General features: G+C 38.1%; 1 protein-coding gene across 1 annotated transcript in view; it reads right to left on the reverse strand.

Annotated features, from left to right (window-relative positions):
- WWOX (WW domain containing oxidoreductase) overlaps positions 1-24627 on the reverse strand; it is a 477447-nt gene that overhangs the window by 359468 nt on the left and 93352 nt on the right. The window contains exons 6-8 of the mRNA XM_005528189.2: positions 22534-22622; positions 9516-9701; positions 5604-5868 (exon numbers count right to left, since the gene is read on the reverse strand). Coding sequence (XP_005528246.1) covers positions 5604-5868; positions 9516-9701; positions 22534-22622 — 540 coding nt within the window. The remainder of the gene's footprint in view (positions 1-5603; positions 5869-9515; positions 9702-22533; positions 22623-24627) is intronic.

Raw genomic sequence — 24627 nt, forward strand, 5'->3', positions numbered from 1 at the left:
CCATCTTGTCAAACAGTTCTAATTTTAGCCATCTTTATCCATGGAGAATCAAAGCCTTCCTTATTTTCAGTTGTTGTGATAGTTGATCAATTTTTGATCAACTCAAAAAGCAAAGAACACAACTCATGATGTTTCAGTATGAAAAAGATCTCAAGAACACCACCAATAAGTATGAGGCAAATTTATAATACTGAGTATAGTGATGACATAAAAAACCCAAAGGTAAATGGACAAAAAAAACCCCAAAACTGAACATCCTGTTCAGCTGTTTCTTTCAGAGTGCACCATTCCTTTCACCCAAGCACCTCAACATTCATAATATAACAGAAATTTCCTTCCTTATGGTTTCTCAAATACATTCTGAGCAGATCAATGCTGCACAGCACCTCAGAGATTCCACAGCACTCCAGATGCCCTTTAGCTCCGTAAGTGATGGAGAGTAAAAGAGAAGAAATAGCAATAAGAAAGGGCTTCTTCAGTCTGAAAATATAAGGAAATCTTTTTAGTTTAAAATTTTAATTAAATTTCATGTAATATAAAACATCAAGGGCCAAATATTTCCCTGCCTTTCAGCCCACACACTTGGCAAAACATTCTGAAATTCTGCAAGGATCTGGCAGGGAGAGGAAGAAATTCCTAATTTCCTCCACGAAATTACAGGACAAAAACAGAGCTGCTCCACAAACAGCTATGGGGCCGTGCTGGACACAGGGAATTCCGTGGCCATTGCTCCCCTTGAGCACTGTTGTGGTCACCGAGATCCTGACCTGTTCCCTTTGGCACAGGGATGGGTTTCCACAGAGACTTTCCATTCCTCTGGTGTAGGTTACAGGGGACAAATTTAATTTGCCCTAATATTTCATGCTACATTTATTTTAGCAGCAAGTTAAAATATGTATCAGTTAAATGTAAGTTTGATAATAAACTAGCTTATATTACATTTTATTGCTGGATAGGACCCACAAATGATCAACAACTACTCTGGAGACACCCCTTTTCCATCCTGTTATAACAAATCAAAATGTTCTTCCACACAAGCCTTCTTTCCTTTTAACCAATTCAGTCAATCTTAAATAAGAGTTTTGTGCAAGGAAGCACATGCTGTCAGGGTTCAATAAAACAATTGTTCCTCCATGGTACTGGAGGTAAGGTCCACAAACCTGCATGTTAAAAAGGGGAGCTGTGGCTTAGCATCACTTTAACATCTACACTTCAGGCATTAATCCATAAACCAGGAGAACTGCCCATGTGATTTATTCACTCTCTACAACTGCTAATATCCAGTGGGTGGCTCCTTCCCTTTCACTCTCACATCCTCTTTCACTTCCTGCCCAGAACTCAACCTGAGAAAAGAAACTGTCATCTTGATCAAACCTGAACTGTGAGGCTCTTTCCAAAAAGAGATACCTCTTGCTTTTCAAGAAACCCCAGTGCATTTTCAGGAATGTCTTAAGGAAGGAAACAGAGGCCAAATTCTGTGCTGGAACGCACTCATACCCACCCTGCCCAGGGCTGCTCTTGCGGCTGAACAGGCACAGCTGAGGGCAGAATTTGGCCTGAGCTGCGAATTCAGAACTGGAAGCCAACATCAACTCAACACAGCCCACACAGATCTTTGGACAGCAAAAAATGTTTGCTTGGAGAGGGAATTCTATCCCCAGCTCTAAGGGTAATTCCAGCTTCTTCAGCAAAGAAAGGGGAGAAAGCAAAGAGGTGATGAGGCTACAAGGCCTCTTTTGGGCTTCTATCAAAAGCAAACAGATGTGATCATTAGGTTGCAGTCACTCCTGTAGATGCAGATTGATTTCTTGCCAGAATAACATTTCTGAGTTGATGTTAGGTGTGCAGGGAAATCATGACTTGAAATTTAAATTTAGACACTTCCAACTTATGGCAAAAGCAAACCCAGTGAAGCCATTGTAGGCACTGGGGTTTCCTCCTGCCTGTATGAACACAGCAATACAGGGCTACTGCCTTAAACACCCCTGGAAAAATATCCCAGTGACAAGAATCTATGGGTTTATATAAAAAGTAGTCATGCAGAAGACTTTGAGGCCCTTCCAATTCTCAACAGGAATACTTTAAATACAAAATCTAGTTATGGAAAGTTACTATCTTTGGGGAAGGAGGGAGAAATCATAGAGCACTTCAGGCATCAGTCCCTTACACAGTGAAAAATTAAGGGCAGAATTGTCCTACTACTTCTAACTGCCTTTTAAGGGTGACAAGTTGAGCTTTTATAAATGTAATTTATATCTCAGCAACAGAACCAGTGTTTTACTCCCAACCATTAAAAGGGGGTAACACATCTGCTAAAACTCCAACACAATGGCTGGCTTTGCACTGCAACAGGAAATGTAACCCAATAGTCTCAGAACTTCCCCAAACCCCAGCCATTTCTTAATGTAAAAGGATTTGAAAATTCAGCTCACTGAAACATCTGTTAAGCTCTTGCTACTCTAACACATGATATTCTTTCTTCTCTGTTGCCTGCCAACAAAAATACTTAGGTCTATGTAAGACTATCACAAGTGTGTGATAATGGCACTCTGCTTATAATTTTATATGCCCTTGTACACTGAAAATCACCTGGGGGTGACACCAGATACCACACTCAGTGTAAGCTCAAAACCTACAAAAAATGTATTTAGTTTTAGTCTTGTGTGTAAATAATGACAAATCAGATGGGTCTGAATGACTAGCATTTATTTAAAAGATAAAAAAACAACTCAGTTAAACTTTTCTTGAGTCAGTTTTTAAAGAGAGAGGGAAAGATAGAAGAGAGTAAAAGAGGTAGAAAGAAAAAAACTCAAAACCCTAGAGCCTTAGCTGGGAAACCAGCAAAATATATGCATGGCCTAAATAGTTGCTGTCAGAGCTTCTCTTCCAGTTTGTTTTTTACAGTATGCACTTGTTTCAATTCACATAACTGAATATAATTTCATTACAATCTAAGCATCTCCAACTTACTGAGTAACTATTCAGTGGTAAGTAAAAAAGAGGCCTTTTGACATTAGTAGAGCTACAGTTACTTCAATAATAAAATGGTAATTTATTTGCAACTATTTCTTTCTACAAAATACTTCTAAATTTCTGTGTAGAAATCCTTGTGGATTTTAGATTTCAAAAAGAGGTGGGTGGGAAAAAAAGGAGAATCTTCAGTTTCCATTGCTCTACTTCAAACTACTTCCTGGATACCACAATAATACAAAAAAGTTCTTAGAATCAGGTATGTGCAGCTGCAGTTTCTGTCTGTGTATATATGTATATATGTATATATATATATATGCATGCATCTATGCAATCTATGCAGACTCCAGGAGCCCAACAGATCAGGACATTGCAAACAGTTTCAAACTGGCTCCAGGAAGAACTGGCCTCTCCACCACACCAAAATGCTGCAGCAGCTACAACTTCAGAGATCAGAACAGGTCCAGGCATTTCTGTGTGGCTCCTTGTCTGGAAAAACCTCCCCTCTCTCCACATAACCTTGTCTCCAATCTCAATTCCAGTGACAGGCCCAGCTCAGCTGAAACTACTTTAAATGCTGCTGCATCATGCTGCATTGTGCAATGCAGACATCCTTGGAAAACTCAGGAACAAGACACCACCTTGGGACTGCAGCTGTAAAGCCTTGAGATCACCCCCGACATTCTGGCCAAAACACTCATCTAAACTCCAGGGTGAGCTGCCACAGAAACATGGAAAGGAAGCCCAGAAAAAGATCCCAAACAAAGTCAATTCCATGTTGATAACAGCATAATCCCTAAAAAAGAAGCAGCAGCAGCAAATCATTTGCTCCCTACAAGCCTTCAAATAGCAGCTCTTACACTGATGATGATGAGCATTTCAGCTCAGCTTGTTTGCATACCCTGGAAGGGGCACATTTCTAGTTTTATTGGCATTGAAACATTGGTAGAGTTCAGGGGAACATAACAATTCATATCAGAATATGAGTTGTAAAACTGATGTTTAACCTCAGCCCATACCCTCCGTCATGACATTCAAATAACCTCAGTGAAATACAAACATGAAGGACTTAACAGAAGTGATTTAGGTTGGACCAGAGTGCACTGTTATTCAGTGCTGCTGCTATCTTTGTCCTGTACTTTATATTCTCTTATATGTAATACCCATTAATAGACATCATTTAAAAATCTATCAATTCTTCTAAAGAATTCAAAATTAACATCAGTGTTTTATTTTGTTCCTTAGAGGATAAGATTCCCTGAGCAACAAACTCAAAAGGTTCCCTTTGTGAAAATATGTCAGAGTAAATAAAACTAACAATTCTTAAACATCCACAGACTGGATTTTTTTCACGGGATTTTGATAACATTCACTCACGCATTCTCAGGAGAACTTCAAGAATTTGTTTTACAAACAATCCCTAGCACAGCAGAGACATGGTTTTATAGGTCCTGCTCAAAGAAACATGCTGTTGAAAGATATTATTACTTGTCCCAAGGTGCCAGAGCACTCACGTATCAATCTTGTGGACATTAACAGGCTTTGCATATGTACAGACTGCAAGATGCAGGCAGAGGTTGGAGGTGTGAGGGTTCTCCTGACTGACACGTGGTCAACACCGGAGTGTTTACATTTTTGCTCCACAGGTCTTACTGAAGATCCAGTGTTTTTCTTTTATGGACATGTATTTAAACACCCTGTGTTTTCCACACACAGTATCCCAGTATAAATGAAGATTCTGGAGGATCTTTTCATTTCCCTGATTCATAGAAGCAAACATTCAAAGGAGACTCTTTCTCTCTGCTCCTCTTTTTGGGAAGCCCCTTCTTTGTCAGTGAAAAAGGAATGAAAAACAGTCTATAAGGTTAAAGGAAGCCAGTTCTCAATGAGGAAAATGCCATTCTCTGCCTAAAAACTACTGTGGACTCCTCATAAATAATTGGTTCAGAGGTTCAAAGCATAAGAGTAACCCCTCCAAGTGCTGGAGGTGCTGCAAATTCTTACATAATAAAGACTCATAACCTTGGCGATGGAAGAACTGCATAGCCCTTCATTATGTCATGGTTCCAGTCCAAAATCCAATGGAGACAAATGGAAAACACCCATTGTCTTCAGCACTTTGTAAGAATCAAGAAAATTGTTGGGTTGTTGCTTTTTTTTAAATATGAATGAAGGTGCTTTTACCACTGAAAGCACTTTCCCTCAGCCATTAATAATGTCTGCAGTATCTTTTCTAACTAGGGCATCTGTTTACATAAAAAATGCAGTCAACATATTCCACTTAAAAGCCAAAGCAATTTTTTTGATGTTTCACGTATCCTGGGTACAGAAATAACTCTAAACTATCCCACACCTAAGACATAGGATGTGCTTAATCACAGTGAGAATCATATATTCAAACAAGGTCATGCACTTCATCTTAGAAGGTTCCTTAACAGAAGATTGACAAAGTAAATATTAAGTGGTTGAAGAATCCTCTTCTAGAGCACAGTATTGGAATGATTTTTGCCATTAAAATCAGGGTCATGGTTATAAAAGGCAAGACGTAGATACCTACATCTGGATTTTTACAACTTTTCTGCCCCCATTTGAAAAAATGAAGATGCACAAAATAGTTTAAGGCACTCACTTACCATGGATTTGGTGAAAGGTCGAGCCAAGGTGAACAGCAGAGTGTACACCCACCAGTTGTGATGAATGGAGGAATAAATCATATTTCCAGGGTGGACTGAGTTGGATGTCACCCCATGGGGGGAGAGGCGTCGGTTCAGCTCGTTGGAGAACAGGATATTGCAAAGCTTGGAGCGGTTGTAGGCCAACATAGCCCAATATTCCTTCTTAGATGGAGAAAGCAGGCTGAAATCAAGCTTTCCAGAGGAGTCTTTAATTTCTGTAAATCTGAAAAACAGTAAATATGCCTTAGATACCCCAGAGTTAATTTCACTCGCATTAAGAACAACATAAAATGTAGACAAGAGAGTAGATCCTGGCCAGAACCAACATAGAACAACAGCTTATTTAGCAGTTGAAAGCATCTACTGGAAATTGCCTGAGACCCAAGCAACAGTCCCATATACTATGGCAGTAAAATTATTGGATAATTAGAAACAGCAAATAATAAAGAAAAACAACTCAGAAAACACTTTGATGGTTTAAAGACATGGTGGGTAACTCACAAAACACTTTATTTTAAATTTAAAAAAAGAAAACCAAACAGATTTTGCCATATGTCCATAAAAGCACAATCAGCTTGGAGGAAATAATGTAGGATAGAATACTCTGCATTAAAAGTAAAGCAACCCAGCTCTCTTTTCTTTTCCCTTTCTTCCCATCCCCTGATCATTTCATCCAGTGCTCACACACAGCACACTTGCATTTAAGTGTTCAAGTAACTATGGATGAGTCTCACTGCCTCTTAAGCTTTTTTTTAGATTAAAAATTGATGAATATAAAGGGGTTATAACCTTGGTAACTTGCCATCAATAGTCTTATATGTTTAAAAGATAAATGTAAACAAAGCCAAAATGAGTTCTGGCAGAGTATAATGTTTTTAAGTATACCCATGGCATGGCTGAACACAAATCAAAGTAACTAGTTGACATTTTTTAATTGAGTCTGACAGAGTCATTAAACACCAGCTGTTTGTTATTAAAAAAAAAAAAAAAAAAAAGGAAAGAAACAAAGTAGTGAATGTTCTAAAGACATTTAGATAAAGAAAAATAAATTTCCATAAAGCATTTCTCCTCTCAGTTCTTACAATTTCATTTATTAATTTACTGGTATCTGTTAATATTAGAAAATAATACTACATTTAGTTACAGATCTATGTTTCATTCAGAGGAGCTACTAAAAATAAAAAGGATTTAGCAAGCTCTTTTTAATACTCAGTTTTCAGAATCAGCTGGGGAGAACAGGGATAAACATAATTATAGTATACACTAGAAAAATGTTTTAAAATATCTTTACTAATTTTGCATCTCATGCCCAGAAATGAAGAGATCAGCTGGAATTTCTACATTCATTCTGTGAGCAGAATTATAATACACTCAGAGAAAAGCAATACAGTATTTGAACTCAAGAGGAATCCAGGATGTTCTGTGTCTTGCAGAATTAGCCCTTCAATTTCAACAACAAAATTTCTCTTTCATGATTTTCAGTTAGATAAAATACATTTCTGAAATTAACAGGACTATTCTGGGAGGAATTTCCTATATTCATTCCACAAGTAATCACTTATGACACCAAAAATAATCTATAAATAAAACTCTTTGTGTGTTACTGTATAAAGGAAACACGGTGGCATGTTTTGAGTCCAGTCCTGCAAGTGTGCTTGTGTGAGTCAATCTCATTGCATTCAGGGGAATAAGGGCTGCACAATCAAATTAACAACACAGAAATAAAGACAGAAGGAAAGTCAACCTACTTATTATTCTGATTTTAATATGACATGCTTAAAGTACCCAAAAGCTTAATTTAAACAGAATCCATTTGTGCTGAATCCAGAGAAATAACTAGAAATGAAGGAAGAACCAAAGAGGCAAATAAATATTTTGCCTTGGAGCAGTGTGGGATAGCATTTTCTGCAAACATGGGACTTTATTTTTCCCCTAACAGGGGGTCTTGACTCCAGCAAAAAGATCCAGTCAAGGTTTATGGAAGTAATTAGATACCAACACTTTCTGTTTTACGACATGGTTTAAGGCACAGAGTTCTCAAGTAGGTCAGAAAGAACAACTATCTAATAATACCTAACTAACTCCTTACATAAACTTCTTCCCATTAAACAGACTGGGTGTGGGGAAAGCACAGTTATTTACAGTGACCAGTCTAAGTGATAACATAAGGTGCAAGACATTATTTGGACTCCTTAGAAAAAGGGAAGTTTACTAGTTGTGTTAATTATTTTATTCAAACATAGACTGTTACTTATTTCCTTATGGGCTTCTCTAAACCTTGGCTGATCCCTCTGACTTAACAATGAGCACTTTCAAATGTTTTCAAAAACAAGATAAAGATGTCCAGAGATGTGAGCCCTGGTTACACATGCATTTCACTTAATGCAGTGAAAAACAAAGATGTCATTTAAAATGCTATCAGAGATACAAACTTACAAGGGGGAACAAGCATCTGACAATTCAACATAATCTCCCATTAAATAACAGCTCATTTATACATATCCCATTGTGCCCTCCACATCTGGCAAGTGATTGGAGTTGGCAGATTTATTTCTAGAGCTATCTCGCCTGCCCTGCAGTAGCTGCCCTCACTCCTAACAGGACTCTGCTACTTGCTTTCACAAACCTGGTGTGATTTGCAAAGATAAGGATGTCCAGATTTTGTTACCACCTAATTACTAGACATTTCATGTCTTTTAACTGTAGGGAGGATTATTACTGGCATTTTCTATTGCTTCCTTTCATTTCAGCCATCATAAATTTAAAGTGGTAAAAGTAAATCTATCTGCAGTGTGTCATTTATACCATAAGCCCCTGTGTTTGGAAGTGATAAAGGTTTCAGCCCGACCCTTGGCTGGTCTCTCTCTACCAGGTCCCTGGGGTTACATTTTATGGAAACATGATTAAAAAAAATAAGCTTCATTCTGGGTCACTAAAACATTTCAGAAATGTGAAGACAGGGGGAAAAAAAAAAAAAGGCACTCACACTTTTTTCCTTTTAGTTTGCTAGAGCTGCTACACACGACCAAAAGTGAAATAGAAATCAACAGTAATGTTTAAAGCTGAATGCTATAGGTTTAATCCTGCAGTCCTTGAACTAAATCAGCAAGGAGCAAGTGGTTTGTGCCCAGTAAAATTCAGAACTGGGGCATTCATTTTGCACAAGGAACTTTATTTAAATCAAAACCATCTTTTCAGTTATTAACACAGAAACACAAGCACATCTGAAATAAGACAAACCTCATCAACATCTTTTTTGCCAACTATATTTTCCTGGCAGTAGAAAAGATGAGCATCTAACATTTTAATTAAAAAATTCACCAAAAGAGGCATAGCCAGATTTGTAATATGTATTAACTACACTACTTCCCATTTTACAATTATACAGCTAATGTCTGCATTGAATTCCCTAATTTCTCATTATAAAACAACTGGATTTCATCTAGCAGTTTTTAATTGCATTGTTTCTCCTGCTAAAATATCTGCACATTCTTCTTGCTAAGATGTTGAAGTTGTTGAATGACAAATCAATATAGGTCGTGCCATTCAGATTTAATCAATTATTATTCCATCTCCTCACAAAATCAATGAGTGGTCTGAAACGCGGTGAAAATCTGCATTCACACAAAGAATGGTCAAAAAAATATCTACATACTGTTATAAAACTAGAACATGCTTTATCCAGCAACAGAGCCAAATCCAGAAACATCCACAGGCATTAGTAATGCGTCTATTTTTAAAAAGATTATTCAAAGGCAAATGCTTGAAAGCAAGGACCTTCATTTTCAGAAACTTCCGTGGTTCTGCCGAAGCTGTTTCATGCTCCAAGGATTAAAGATTCCAGCAAAACCAAAGTTAACATTCACCAACCTGTGGGACTCAGAGGACACCACGACAACCCTGGCAGGAGATGACTGGCGTAAAACATCTTCCAGAAGCTGGACAAGATAGAAATGTCCCAGGTGGTTCACCTGGAAGGTGGACTCCAAGCCATCCTCCGTCAAGGACCAGGGAGCACCAAACACGGCAGCGTTGCAGATCAGGATGTGGAGGGGCCTGAAAAGATTGAAAGAGGACAAAGAAATCTCAATTAACTATGTGTAATTACACCCCTGTGTGAACAGGGTGAAGGAGCTGATTCCAGTTGATTCCAGCAGCTCCACTCAGGGTCCAGCTGAGCCCCACGCTGGCACATCCTTGGAGAAAGGGTACAGAATAAAAGGCAAAATGCCACACAGCACTACCACTGCTCTCCCAATTGCCAGTTTGGAAAGTGTCTCTATCTGGAGCATTTAGAAAAGAAACTTTTCCTGGGGGAGGAGCAACTCCTGCCACTTTCTTATATGGGGTACATGACACCTGCACAATTGGTAGGGCACAAGTGATTAAAAAATAAAGACACAATGCAAAAGGGCACATGTACACATTTTATATTTCTGCAGCAGATGAAGTATGCTGTTAAAAAATGCAAGACTGAGATGGGAAAATAAAAACATTCTCCAATGTAATCTTTGGTGGAAAATCTGTACACAAGACATATGAGATCCTTGAGGCAGAATCCTTCCTCACTGAACTCACCAAATGCAGTTTAAATAGAAATGCCATGATAAAGGAACTTGAAATGAAAGGTAAGATTCTACACTAAGCTAGAAAAGAACCTAGGCTGCCACATACCTCTCTCATTCAAAAAACAGGTCCAGAAAACTTCAAATTCCTTGAGGTCTCCAGTGTAATCTCAGGATACTACACCTTGCAGCCTTCCCAGCCTCCACAGCAAGATCAAGGACAAACGCCCTTTCTGTTCTTTCTTGTCTCTTTCCAAACCCTTACAAAACACAGCAAAGTCTCTGGTCCTCAGACCTCAGATGGATCTGCATTTGTTAGATTGCATCATCTCTGAGCAAACCTTGGCACCGACAGCGTGTTCTTGTCCTTGAGTCAGAGCCTGACGCAGCAGACCTCAGCAAGCTCTACCTGAGCTGAGAACCTCAGGTTTGAGAGCCTGCATCTGGCATCCCTCACCCTGGTGTATTTCATTTGGAAAAGTCACACAAAATAATGACAGCCAACAATTCCTGCACTAACACTTGTGATGTCCCAGCACCAGAATATTAAGATCTGTCACATTTGTTTAGCCTATTCCATCCTATTATGCCTTTACTGCAATCCCAGGAGACAAAATCAACACTCAACATAAACTCTAACTCTGAAGGTAATAAATGAAGCACAATTAGGAAAAATAATTGCTTGCCCTCTGTCCTTCTCAAGTGGCTCCTTACAGCCCTACACACATGCATGGCAGGAGACACAGAGTCAGAACCTTTGAACCTTTCATGACTGAAGGACATGTATACTGCAACTCTGAGCATCTGCAGATGGAATTCTGGAAAATAATGTGAAACACGAAGCCCCAGGTTGTCAGACAAACCTAAGTAATTATATTCCTTCTGGCATGTTTGAAAGCACCAGATTTTGATAGCTCAGTTTTCATTTTAGGGGGAATCAAACATACCTTAGCTGAATACTGAAAGAAATGCATAAGGATGGACATAAAGAGTAGACTGTGTTTTCTTATTAAAACAAATTTCAATTTCCAGCCCATTGGGAAGTTACCAGTGTAGCGTGCTTGAATAAGAAGTTAACATTCTATCATCTGTTCCTTTGCCAACCTGGAAAATTTTAACCAAAAGCTCCAGAAGCAGAGTGAAACATCTGCGCACTTTGAGAGGCTCCGTGTGTGAAGCACTGGATTTCTGATTTGCCTTTTGGGCAGTTCCACCCATACACAGAATATCTGTGCATACATACTGCACCCACAAAAGAAACTGAAGATAAAGAAGGACTGACCTTACAAAGGCAAAGCTCTTTCTGTTCAAACCAAATGGCAAAAAAAGGCAGCTCTTTGATCTCTGCAGCCTCACTCAGCACAGCACAAGCAGGATATTCACTGAGTTGTGCAGGATCATGTTCTTTAGAAGGTAACAGATCTTTTGAGGCACTTTTTATCAAAATCATTTAAACCAGGGTTCATTTTGCCTGTTTTGAGCTGCATCTGCCAAGAGGAAAACAAAGCTGCTTGAAGCTTGAGAGGGCATGGAACTTTGGATGATTCATCACCTCTTATGAGACTTTATGAAAAGCTCTAGCAAGAATTAATTTACAGATTTGTACATCTGCTCGGAAAAAAGGAACAAGTTTCTCCAACACAGATGCAATTTTTGGTATAAGAGCCTCCTGTAAGAGAACTGCAGCACATGAATGCAGTAGCAATACCAAAAATATCATCACCATTCCCTCCAAAACAAATATGACACTTTTTAAAAGTTCATCATTCTATTTGATAATTGTAATGTGCACTAGGAAGTGACAAATCACAGACAGAAAGGATTCATATATTCCACCTATCCAAACTGTAGTGTCCTTCACTATTACTAATTACACAATAACTAGCAGAAGGGAAATACACACTCTATACCTAAATCTGAAATCTGTCAGCTCAATTAATTAAAAAGAATATTCTAGAACTATAAAATGATAAAATTTAGTACTTTTTTAATTTTAGGTCATTTAATTGGATTTTATAAAAGACATAAAATTATGTTTCAGTCTATTTTATGAAATTTGTATTTTTCAAAGTCCATTTTTTCAAAGTAAAAGTAGATATAAGAGACTGTAAAATTACCATTATTTACAGTATTTTATTATAAAAAATCTGTGAAGAAACAGAAAAATAAATACAGAAATATTTTAAGCAGTTATTGTATTGAAAAGTTAGTATCAGATTCCCTTTTAGAATTCTTTTATTTTTAATTAGCACTAGTGGTTTTAAATGCTAAATAAAAAAGGATTTTTTCCTAGATAATTCCACAGAAAGGAAACCTAAAGGGTTGTATGAATAGACACTGATGTTGTGTTTCATTTCAGCTCAGAGAAAAGCCACCTCTCAGATTCGGATCCATGTCCATTAAGCTATCGGTGTCTCTCCTCAGACTGCTAACAAAGGTCCAATTACTGGAAATTGTCATCTAAGTTTTTGTGACCCGGCCATTTGCACACCAGGAAATGAATGAGATTACCTGGGTAACAGCCACTGTGCAGTTATGAATTTCAGCCACAGATGACAGATTCTAATCTCAATGGTGCAGAGCTCTGTGTCACTGAACATATCATTATGCAGGGACAAGATTTTTAAGATACGTGACAATTCACACCACACATCTGGCTCTGCAGCTTTCCTTTATGACAGGAGTATTTTCAAGTGATAGCAGAACTGTGACCTTGATTTCACAAGTTCATTTAAAACATTGCTGCAATCTGCATGAGGCTTCCTCCTGAGCCCAAGGAAAAAAAAAAATCCCCCCTCAGTTTAAAATAATTTGTAATTCTACATCAAAGGCAGAGCTAAGGCCAACAAAGGATATCAGCAGCAAAAGAAATTTTCCGTAGTGTTTACTCCTGGTATTGACATGACCAAGTGCTCCCTCTAACCATGACACCATTAGATATTTCTGGAAACACTACAGCTAAGACCCTGCAGAGTGTTGTGAAAATTTTTCTCTATGTCTCCTTAAAATGTCTTCAGGCAGTGACTTCCTTCCCACCAAGGAGCTCATGTGGGCTGCCAGTGCCATTTAGGTGGGCGCTGGGACCTGCCCATGATCTGTTATATCAGGTAGTCACTGCTTCTTGGGACTCCAACAGCAAGGCACACAGCAATCCCAGCAAACCCTCACCGAGCTGGAAGGTGTACCTACAATTTAGAGAAAGTTAAAAAGCATGTAGAATTAGCCAGGACAATCTTAAATGTGAATACCTGAGCTGAGATGCAGCTAATATTCTTATACTTTACAAAGCCTGTGATACTTTACTAACCTTTGCACAGGGGAAGTCATTCAGATCTCACATGCTGTGCACAATTCACCATTAGAAGCAACTAAGCAATCCAACTCCTCTGGACTATTTGAAAATACAGTAAGTGAATACATTAGAGAGATACAGAAATTAAATTGTTGCTATAAATCAGTTAGTTATGAAATTTAATAATCAATTTGTTAGCACCTGATGTAAAACTGTGATCTGTCAGCAGCCTCCCAAGCTGGCTGTGTGCAGCAGTAGATATTTCCAAGGGAATTAATTACTGATGATTTGCAAAGGTAAGAATAATATTTTTCAACAAATGTAGCCTGTGCACTAGGAGGTTAAACAAACACCACCAAAATGTCAACAGAGTTCTTGGCTTTGGTGTTCTCCCATTTCAAACGTAATGAAATAGTTAACCGGAGAGTATGCAAAGGGAATACTTTCAAATCTTCCCATGAAGCAGAATGTCACACCATCTGGGGCACTTCTCAAGCGATTTGAAAAGTTCACACTGTTTGGAATTACAGAGAAATTCAACAGAAAAGGCCTCACCATATCCCCAAAGTCCCATAAGCAACTGTAGACCTCTGTCACGGCCAGTAAAGAAGGCAGAGCTGTGACTTCTCTTCCACAAAGAAGCAAAGTCACAGCCCACCAAACTTTTCCACCCCATAACCCTGAACACCCAGGTTGTTTTCTCTGAGTTAGAAAGTTGTACTTCTTTCCATGAGGGAATGCCTAGGTACACAAAGGGAATATCTGACAGGCAAGAGAAGCTTATGGCTCTCCAGAAAATGAGAGAATTAAACAACCTTCTCCAGAAATCCCCCTCAGTTTTACAAGCAGTACTCAGAGGAAACCAAGCAACAAGAAAATCACTAACTCAGGGTTCAGACAGCAGCAGGAAAACTCAGAACCGTGTATAATCTAGTACTGACACAAAAATATTTAAATGTTTATTTGTTCAATGTAAAATAAAAACAAAAAATGCACTGCTTAACGAATTTTGGAAACAAATGCTTAATGTCTAACTTCCCTTTTTCTAAAAACACTGGCTAAAAGGTCATAAAAAATACCCTTATTACCAACTGCCAGCTGACAGAAATGTGGATCCTTGTCAGACAGGCTTCATTTTAAGGCAAGCCTCTAACACAGGACTTAGAGCCCTGATGGATGACCTCCTGCTAGAAGCAAGGAAAATTCTCTGCAATTCGTCCTACTGGATTTCTTTGCAGGATTTGACACTGTTGATCAGCAAATACTTTTGCCTCACTTCTAAGAGATTAATAGGAGTGGACTGAAACTGCTCAGATTCTTCCTTCATAACACATACATGGGAATTGCTAGGAGCAGCTGCTCCTGTGCCTTCCTAATACATCATCTGCATACTGCCATATAGGTCAATCATCCCTCAATCATTATCCATTACCTCTCTAGAATCTTCAGTGTACAATTTCATAAGTGTTTGGAGAAGGAACAGAGGTCTCAACTGATTTGGAACTAAACAGAAAACATCCATTAGTCATGATTTTCCTTTTATTATTTTTTCTTTCTTATACGGCGAGGGACAGCTACCAGAATAACCCCACATCATCCTGCAGCTTCAGAAATTAATAAGAGACAGCAGTAATGAAAATATCCAGAATCTGGTAATTTTCATTCAGCAGCCCACCTAAGGTCACTTGCTGCCTCAAAGTGGTGCATCTTTTTCAAGCTCTGGCAGCAAATCATTATTTACACACATTCATATGCAGTCACAAACAAATGTAAGCTAGACCTAAAGAAATACTCATTTTTGCAATAACCATGGAAGGATTTGTTGTTTCTGCATGCATTTCTAATTATATAAATTTCGTTTGCACACAATACAGACTTGTTAGAAAAAGAAAGTTACAACTCACAAAAAAAAAAAAGGTAAATTACTACTTTTGTTGCATATTTGTAATATTTTCAATTGAAAACAGCTAAACCCATGGAAAGTGTTTCTGAGACCACAGCTGATCATTCAAAGAATAGAACACCTCATGGATTTTGAGCATTTCACTTGCCAATGACTCTTCACTGATTTGCCCAGAGATTATAGAGATGTAACAGAATTCAGACAGCCCCTACAGCAGCTGCATGCTGCCATTCAGACCTGAAAGATTTCATGTTGTCATGAAATTTAATGTACTTGACATCCTTTGGGATTTTGGGGAACAGCTAATAAAGAAATACAAACTATTACATAAATTTTTGGATTGTTATGATCCATGGCCAGTCTCAGGCCAGCAGTGAAGCTTCCCTACCCAAGTGCTGGAAGACTCTTCCTTCTGTGTTTTAATTATCTCCTCTAGAAAGCATTTAACTAAATACACTAAATACATTTTAATGTATATATAATTAAATATTCTGGCCTTATAATTCAGAATTTTTAGAAGGCAACATCAATTAAACACACAGAGCTTCTCAAAACTCATTAAGCCATAATGCTCAAAAATCCTTGTTATATTTGTGACAGAATATGTTTTAATCGGTTATTAATCATATTAATGATACATACTTTGCCTATTTAGGTGCTCAAAACAGCTTTCACAACTGGTGCATCTTGTGGGAATTTTTTAGGAAGACAGAGCCCCAAGCCATCTTAGACTCACCCAGGATTTAGGCACAGATATGGCTGAGAATGGGCACCAGAAGAGCCAGAGTGCTGAGCAGAAAGTCCCTGGAGGGTTTTCAAGATTTCTTCATTAGGGCAGAGTGAAGTGAGTGCAAAGTGACCAAAGACAATTGGCAGGTTTGGAAATTTTGGACAGCACAGTTATAAAGCTATGTAACAAACACCAGAAAAAAAATCTTTTTGTTAGTAATGTGTAAAAACACTTCATAATTTTTGTAGGTGTAACTGTATGTAAAGTTACGGTGAAGTAATATGGACTTTACTTTAAAAAAAAATAATAATATTCTGAGACAAAAGGTATTTCCACGATTGAGCAGATGAAAGGGAAGGTGATCTGATGAAACCATCAGGATCTCTGCCTCCAGTAAAAGGGGGAAGGGCTTAAGCTTCTGAGATCTTTAATTTTTCATTTATAAAATACTGGAAATAGTTTTTGGATCCACATGACACATGCTACCACAAAGGGGTAATTGTGTACGAGAGCTTAAAAACAGAAGAAAGAAGAAAAACTATTTATGCAGGAAACCAATCCCTAGGCTTTAATAAGGCACAGCATCACCACAAAGAGAAAAAAAAAAGTTTTAACCTAGTATTATTATGTACGTTTCAAATGTAGTCAGCCTTTGATCTTATTTAAATTCAAGATATGTGCTGTCTGCAACAGTAACTTCTGAACTATGCATGTTTCTTAATTCAATGTGGGTATCTTTTGATACCTCAAAATGCACAATGTTGTCCAGAAGTTTGTGCCTTGGTGGCACTGCCAGGATGCCAACTGAACTCTGAGAAGACAAATGTAAAATCTCAACTGTCACTAGCTTTAATTCACAAAAAGTAATTCTATTAATGGCAAAGAGTTAACAGAGTGATACAGTGATATAAAATATGCTCAGGCTTGGAAGGACAATAAGCAGTGGCAAAAATCATCTCTGGTAGAGATAGGTCAACAACAGAACCATCAAACATATTGGCATAAAGGCATAATTCATCTGAATCGTATATTCATTTTTTCCAGATCTTTTAGGTTATATTTGTAACAACTTGCTAAGCAGATCCCATTTTTACATATGTATTCTCAGGTGTGCATAGAATTTATCACACAGTATCTATGATTTAACTGTCACTCAATTGGAATTAAAAATAACACACCTGCAATATGTCAGTTATAATATATGGAAATGCAGAAAAATCATATTCTGGATTGACTTTTCATCAGGCTCTGAAATCTTAATTGCACCTGCAATGTTTCGGCACACTTCTGCCTGCAGCGTGAAAAATGAGTGCAGTTACAGAGTTTGGGGCCTCAGCTAAGGAAGCCAGCTGAAAACCTGGCCCACTCCATTTTGGGTCTGGTTGGGAAAATGAGACTAAACTTCCAAATGGAGAATCATAATTCATGAGTGCTGTCTTTTCCATATTTCTACACACATCATTAGTGAATAAACTGTTAGCATACGCCAATTCTTACCACAAAAAAAAAAAAATCCTGTCTTAAAGTATAGGAAAGTAACAGCAGTGAAGATCTACATCTGGAAGTCCTGCATAATTCTGAATTGCTCCTACCAATTCAGAAAATTCTAAGCAGTAGCTATTGGCAAACATGGCTTCATATCTTTGGAGTAATTCAAGATTTTTCAGGATGATTTCAGCTTTTTTCCCTCAAACATTGAGAACATTAAATTAAAGTCATACTGTTTGGCAGAAGACAACTTTAATTCAAGCCAAGCAGCACCATGCACCACTGAAAACTACAAATGCACATAAAATTTCATCTGTAACTTTACTGCTCACTCCTGCCTGCTGTTTTGATCATGGAAGTGTTCTTGTGATGAGAACTGGGCAAATGCCATGACACCATGGCTGTAATTATTGACAACAGGTCCTGTCTTGGGAGTTTTAGAACTGAAACATGAGAGCTGTGCCCCGCAAAAATATGCAGGTTTCAGTCAAGTATGGGATGGCCAAACTGAGAAATAGAAACCAAGGTGCCACATCCACAATTCTGCACTCCTACAGAAACACCAATTCTACAGACTCTGAACTATCCAACACTGACCCTGACTGAATTTCAGTGCTATGTTCAATACAATCACAGGAGGGCTGTCATTTTGTCTATAAGGGGGATTAATACCAACCATAATTCCTCACATTGTGCCCATTCAATGAATAGCAGATTCAATTCAGTGTTTCTTAGTTCCAAAACACTAATATGAAAGATTGGTTGGTCTGCCTCTGCCAGCTGCACAAAAAGCAGCTCATGCCAAATCCATCTTAGCCCAGAACATTATTATAAACAGATCATTTATCTGACTTTCCATAACAGAGACATTCTATGAACTGCCTGAGCTAGAAAGCAGCAGAGGGGAAAGATTTGATACATCTAGAAGAAGCAACTTGAACAAATCCAGCCATTTAGGTTCACTGAGATCTCTTTCCCCATTCTCATCCTAAGGTTAGCACCGTCTTCACAAGGAAGGAAGATGGCATTCATTCATTCCTGGTGGAAATGTCCAGTGTGGAATGTATCTGCAGGAAAAAAGCCAGAAATACTAAATACTAAAAGACAGCTGGCTTTCTTCAAAAAATTTTGTGCTAGAAATCTTTGAGCACTATTTTTTATGGGACACCCATTTTATGTATTAATCACACAGTGTTCAGGTTGTCCTACAATGCTAGATCAAATATTAAACAGCAGTATTGTTTTATTCTGTCTCCTCCCAAAGTTGAATTTGGGAGTTCAAATTAATTTAAGGTTTTTACCTTATTTTGCCCACAGAATCCTTTTAACTGTGAGAGCAGAAAAAACTGGAGGGTACTGTCCTGCTCCTAGAGAAAGTTTGAGTGCTGCAATCACAGAACTGCAGGATCTAAAATAATCTGAAAAACCCTTCTGCCCAAAGCTTTATTTGAAACTGCATGGATAAAAAAGTCTCAGAAAGAGAAACAGCTGTATCAACTCAAGAGTATAGATAATGCAAACAAAAAAATCTTTTCTTTTTCTGAGAGGATGAAGGATTTTCTAGAATATATTTATAAGAATATGGCATAATTTGCAGTGTTTATATATTCAGAGCTCAGATTTTATCTTTGGACAAGTCTACAACACCTAACAAATCCATATAGGAATAAAAGATTTCTACCAAATCTCAGAAGTATGATAATTTATAGATGAATCATCTGACATTTACTTTCAAACAAGGAAGGCTTCTTAGCTTTAAAGTACTATTCCAATTGATATTAAATATTTCTTTTCAGAGTAACTCTTTCCTCCCGTTCATTATTTATGTTTTTCTCAAGTCTCCCTCTGTTGCATCACTTGTTTTCTGTATGCAACCAGCCCTGTTAAATTGCTGCTGAGCAGAGGATGACATTTCTTCATTCCTCACGTAGTTCCACAATCTCTCAGATTCCCAAGCACATTCAAGATGGGTTTTTTCTTTCTCCACAACTTATTTGATTAAGGCGAGAGATTCACAGTTTCAGCAACTTCCCCTCTGCTCTCTGCAATACAAACACCCCAGCTTCCCCAGCTGCAAGAGGTTCTAACTCAATAAAATTTAGGGATCCTTTTTCTGGAGTTGTTCTATTTTAGTTTTCTCATCCAGGAGGAGATCTGTTCTTCAAGACTATTTTCCAATTGCTATCAACCAGGGAAGAACAAGGTCCCAGGCTGGGATGAGACTATAAGCACACCTTTACATCTGCTGACAAAAAATAGCACCTAGAGCCACAAAGTGTTCCAGAAAAGCAGAATTTCAGAAGGCATGCCTATCTATTACCTATTTTATAAATTTTCAATTATTAGGTCATGTGTCACCAAGACCAACATGTTCTGGAAAATACCAGTGTCCCAGAAACCAACAGTGAACCAGGGACACTAAACAGAGAATATCACTACTTGCACAGAGAAGTTTAAGATCTTCAGCACTGAAAACTAAAGGCCTCTTCACATTAAATGCCGCAAGAAATAAAATGCAGGTCTTTATTAAAATGTGTGCACTCATACAAAATTTCTCCTTGACATTTTAGAAGTATTGTAGTTTTTTCCAGAGACCAAGATCTGTACAGCTCAGGGCTCAAATGATAGTTTTGTTTGGGATAAAAAAAAAACCAAAACCAAAACCACCTTATTTGCTTTTCCTACCTGCTTTATTATTGAGAAATCTGTAAGAGAAAGAAAACCCTCTTCCCTTAACGTATTTCCTACGCTCATTAACAGGAGTGACAGGTCCCTCATGGGACAGGGAGGGACTCCAGCACAATGTGCTTCTCCTACAGAGATATCGACCTCTTTTCAGAAATTTTGGCTGCCAACTGACAAGACTGGCCCAAGCATAGAGAACAAGGCTCAGTCTGTCACTGGAGCCTGTGAGATTCCTTCCAATTGCTCATAAAGCCACTGGTGCCAAGGAATCCCCGAGGTGACAACAGCCTCTGGACACTGCGGCACAACGAACGAAGGAGGGGACAGACAGAGGTCGTTAGTGTTCATTAGAGCTGGAAAACACATTGGCCCACCACTGCAGCAATAAGATGCCTCTGCCACATAATTGCTTTTCCAAACTTATCCAGACACAGTTAAATCACAAAAAAATCAGAGGTCAGAAAGACCTGTCCACGCTCCTGCCAGTGCAGATGGTTGTAAGGTGACTCTTCTGTACCTGCATCAGATAAAAGATCCACTGCTACAGGCAGTGTGTGGGGTCTGGTTTCCATCCAGCCCCAGGCTTTAAACAAAATATAACTGGAAATTTTCTTTTGGTCAAAGCCCCACAAGTCTCACAACAGATACAGAACATAGACTTTCGCATAACGCTTGGATGAGTCCTGCCAGACACAGGCACATCTGAGCACATATTTAAGGCAGAAAGGCCTGAAGGCAAGACAGAGGCTTTAGATGGTGTCTACTACTAAATGTTTTTCCAAATAAAATGAGAGTGAAACATTAGCAAAGCCTGTCCATCACTGACAATGTAGCTTAACAGACCTACACGGGTAGTACAGGGTATGCCAACAAAAACAAAACAGGTTTTACTGATTCTAGATCTTCTCATTTCCTAAGTTCTCTGGCAAAAATTGATTTAAGCCTGTTCATTTCCAAGGATTTATAAACATGCATACCTAATGGACTAGCTAGGATAACCATGGTATGAGCTACAACACACAAATCAGGTTAAGAGCTGCATTTGGAAGAAAGGTGGTTTTGATTTTCCACTGCACCATACATTTAAAGAAATGTAGCATATTAAAAGCATGAAGATTCTAAATTAAAACACTTACTGCTTTCACACCACAAAACCAAGTTAGTACTAAAGCAGCAATACTGCAAGGATTTGTCTTTCAAGAAATTTTAATATATGAAGATGACATGATAAGAAAATATTGATACTTAGGATTTTGGCAGTAAAGAAACTTCTGTTAGAAGTCAGTTTTGACAATTCTTTGAATCTAAAAGACCTGTAAGTACTAAAATGTCATCTGTCTATCCATGTGAGATTTAGCTTTGGCAGTGTTTCAAAAGTAAAAAAAAACACTCTTTGTTATATATTTTCTCTACGACAATGTATTTTCAAAGCTGCCTAAGAGGTCATATTGTCTCGAGAAGAACAGTGAGATGCATATCAGTTACAGAAATAGTTGCAGAAAATAGCTAAGTTTGAATACTCATAACAATCAATGGGTCAAACTGGATAAAAGCACAAAGTGTGGAATTTATTGTCAAGACTTAGAACTTAAAAGCTTTCAAATAAGTCCTTCAATTCAGACATTCACTGCTCTGTTCAAGCTAAATTAAACAAACCATTTGGAATCTAACCTGGTTATCTCCATATACATTTGTCTAATGTTAAGTGATATCATCATCACAACCTCCCCCCTTTTCCTTTTTTTTTTATAATGGACTATTCCACTTATAGGTCTGGAAAATGGAGATGTCTGGCTCATAGAGCTATAATTTTTAAAGCTTTGAAAATGAAAAGGAGAGAGAGAAGGTTAGCAAACAAAGTAAGACAACATAGTGCACTAATTGTTCATCCCTGACCTCTTCCAAACTACTGCAAAACTGTTAAAAGTTGCCTGAGCTGTTTTTAGGCAATTCAGCTTTGGTCTTTTTTCAACAGCTACAAGGTAAAGAAGCCCTTTAAAAGTGAGGCTACACATCAAATAATAGGAGATCTGTAATTTTTTTGTAATTTTTTTTTTTTTGCATAAAAACAAATTAATTTACATTGAAAAAAAATCCTGTGAAAAGATTATTCACTAACTGCAGTTGGTGATCCATCCAACTATGGTGATTCTGCCAACTGTGCTCAGCTGATAAAGACACTAAAATAACAAGAAATTATTACATCTAATTTTCTGAGTACTTACAGATTCTTGGATTTGAATGCTTCAGCAAAGTGCTGCACACTCTGAAGAGAAGCAAGGTCTAAGGTCATTGCCTCCACCTTGGCTTTATGCTGGAACAAGAGAAAATATAGAAAAAAAAGATAAATAACAGCAAGTTCAGTTCACAATATCACGTTACAGTAAATGTGTTATGAAGCTTGTCTGATTCCCTTGTTTAACATTATAACCCCAGAGTGAATACAAATCATCAAAAGGGATGGACGAGCACAACATTTAGTGCCAAAAGTAGCATTTGTGATTTGGTGATTCTGCTAAAAACATACACTATGTAATGCACAGCTTTATGCAATGCAATGAATCGACTCAAGGCAGTGGTAAGGTTAATAGGTATCTTTCTGCTTTGATTTTGATGGTGAAACTTACATAACTCATGAAATAAAAAGTAGAGTAAGTGCTATTCTCAGTACATGCTATTTTTTAGGTACCATACCAATAGGAAAAAAAAAACGTAAATACTCTATAAAAAACAGCTAACTTGAGATTGGCACATATTAATCAAAAAAAATTCTATTTTTCACAGTAGGTGATATAAAAGACAGTATAAAATGAGTACAGAAAATAACAAATCAGTCTACACAGTGCTTTACACAGTAAGAGTTTACCAGGGCATATTATAAAAGCACTTCCCTGTGAGGGTGGGGAGGCCCTGGCACAGGAGTTGTGGACTCCCCATCCCTGGAAGTGTCCAAGGCCAGGTTGGATGGGGCTTGGAGCACCCTGGGATAGTGGAAGGTTTCCCTACTCATGGCAGAGGGGTGGAACAAGATGGGATTTAAGGTCCAGCCCAAACCATTCTGTGATTCTGTGTCTTCAAAAGAAATTCTGTGTATACCTAATGCAAACTTTTCACCTAGGAGAGGACACACTATCCCAAAACACAATTTTCAGCTTTAAGATCCCTGTTTCCAGATATTACAAAACTCCAAATCTCAGAACAAAATGAACCAAAAGCCTATTTTCATCACAACACCAAAGTCATCACAAAACCAAGTAGCTGGTGATGGGGATCTGCTGGGATTACAGGGTTATACCAGGAGCATTGCTGGAGGAATGGAAGGACAGCAGCACACAAGTCAGCACAGAAGGAAGCCAGGAAAAATCTGTCATTGTCTCCCAAGCTCAAGTGATCCATGTGATCTCCTCATTTCATTATATCTGTCACTTTTCTCCCTACATCTGTTTTCTATTTTGCTAGTACCCATTCTGCCTGCTACAACTACCTTACAGGTTTGGTTTAAACAGAATATCACCACAGTTCCTCTTGCCCCATTCCAGCCAGACTTATCAGGATAGCAAAATAAACACAACTAAAATTTCAACAGGTTCAGTTTCCATAGGAAATATCAATATTCTGGAACCAGAAAATGCTAAACCGAACTTTGCTACAAAGAGTTTTTTTACCCCCACAAGATGCACATCATTCTGGAACTCATTTTGCCCCACTGGGTAAATATTTTCTTCTGTTTGATGGTCAGAGACTTGAGAAAGATGATGCTGCCTTGCATTATGCAATAGAACTCCAGAATTCCTCTTCAGCTGTGCAGTTCAAAGCTGTTTACTCACTACAGAAGTGGTGTGCATAGTTGGGTTTACTTTGCCTCTGCTTTCCTCAGTAGAAACTTGGCTCTCCCAAGGGTAAAAGGACAAGAAAGCTACAAATACAGGGACATAAGGGGGTCAAAAAACAAAATAATCAAGTATAGTTCAACAGACTAGACCACAAGCTGTCAGCTCCTGTCCTCCTGGGAGTTAGGATTCAAATCCACACAGTATCACCCAGGTAATGCTTTTCCTCTTGGTGTCACACATTAGGTTTCTGCTACTGATTCCAAGAACAGAAAAGAGGCGTCTGTACTTCAAGCCCAAAAGAAAAAGAGAAAGTATGAAGCCTTCAAAATACTTTCTGAAATAGAATTTAAGTAGACTCAGATTGGCCTGGATTTGGGGATTAATACGTTGAAAACATAAAAATCAGAAATTTAAAAATCATAATATTTTTTCAACTTTCTCCCTGCTTTTGTTGTTTAAAACCTTGGTGGTTGCAGCCTGTATTTC

Source organism: Pseudopodoces humilis, chromosome 14 (assembly GCF_049639895.1).
Source record: "Pseudopodoces humilis isolate 2021_Gansu_Grassland_sample_001 chromosome 14, ASM4963989v1, whole genome shotgun sequence".
Classification (NCBI taxonomy): domain Eukaryota; kingdom Metazoa; phylum Chordata; class Aves; order Passeriformes; family Paridae; genus Pseudopodoces; species Pseudopodoces humilis.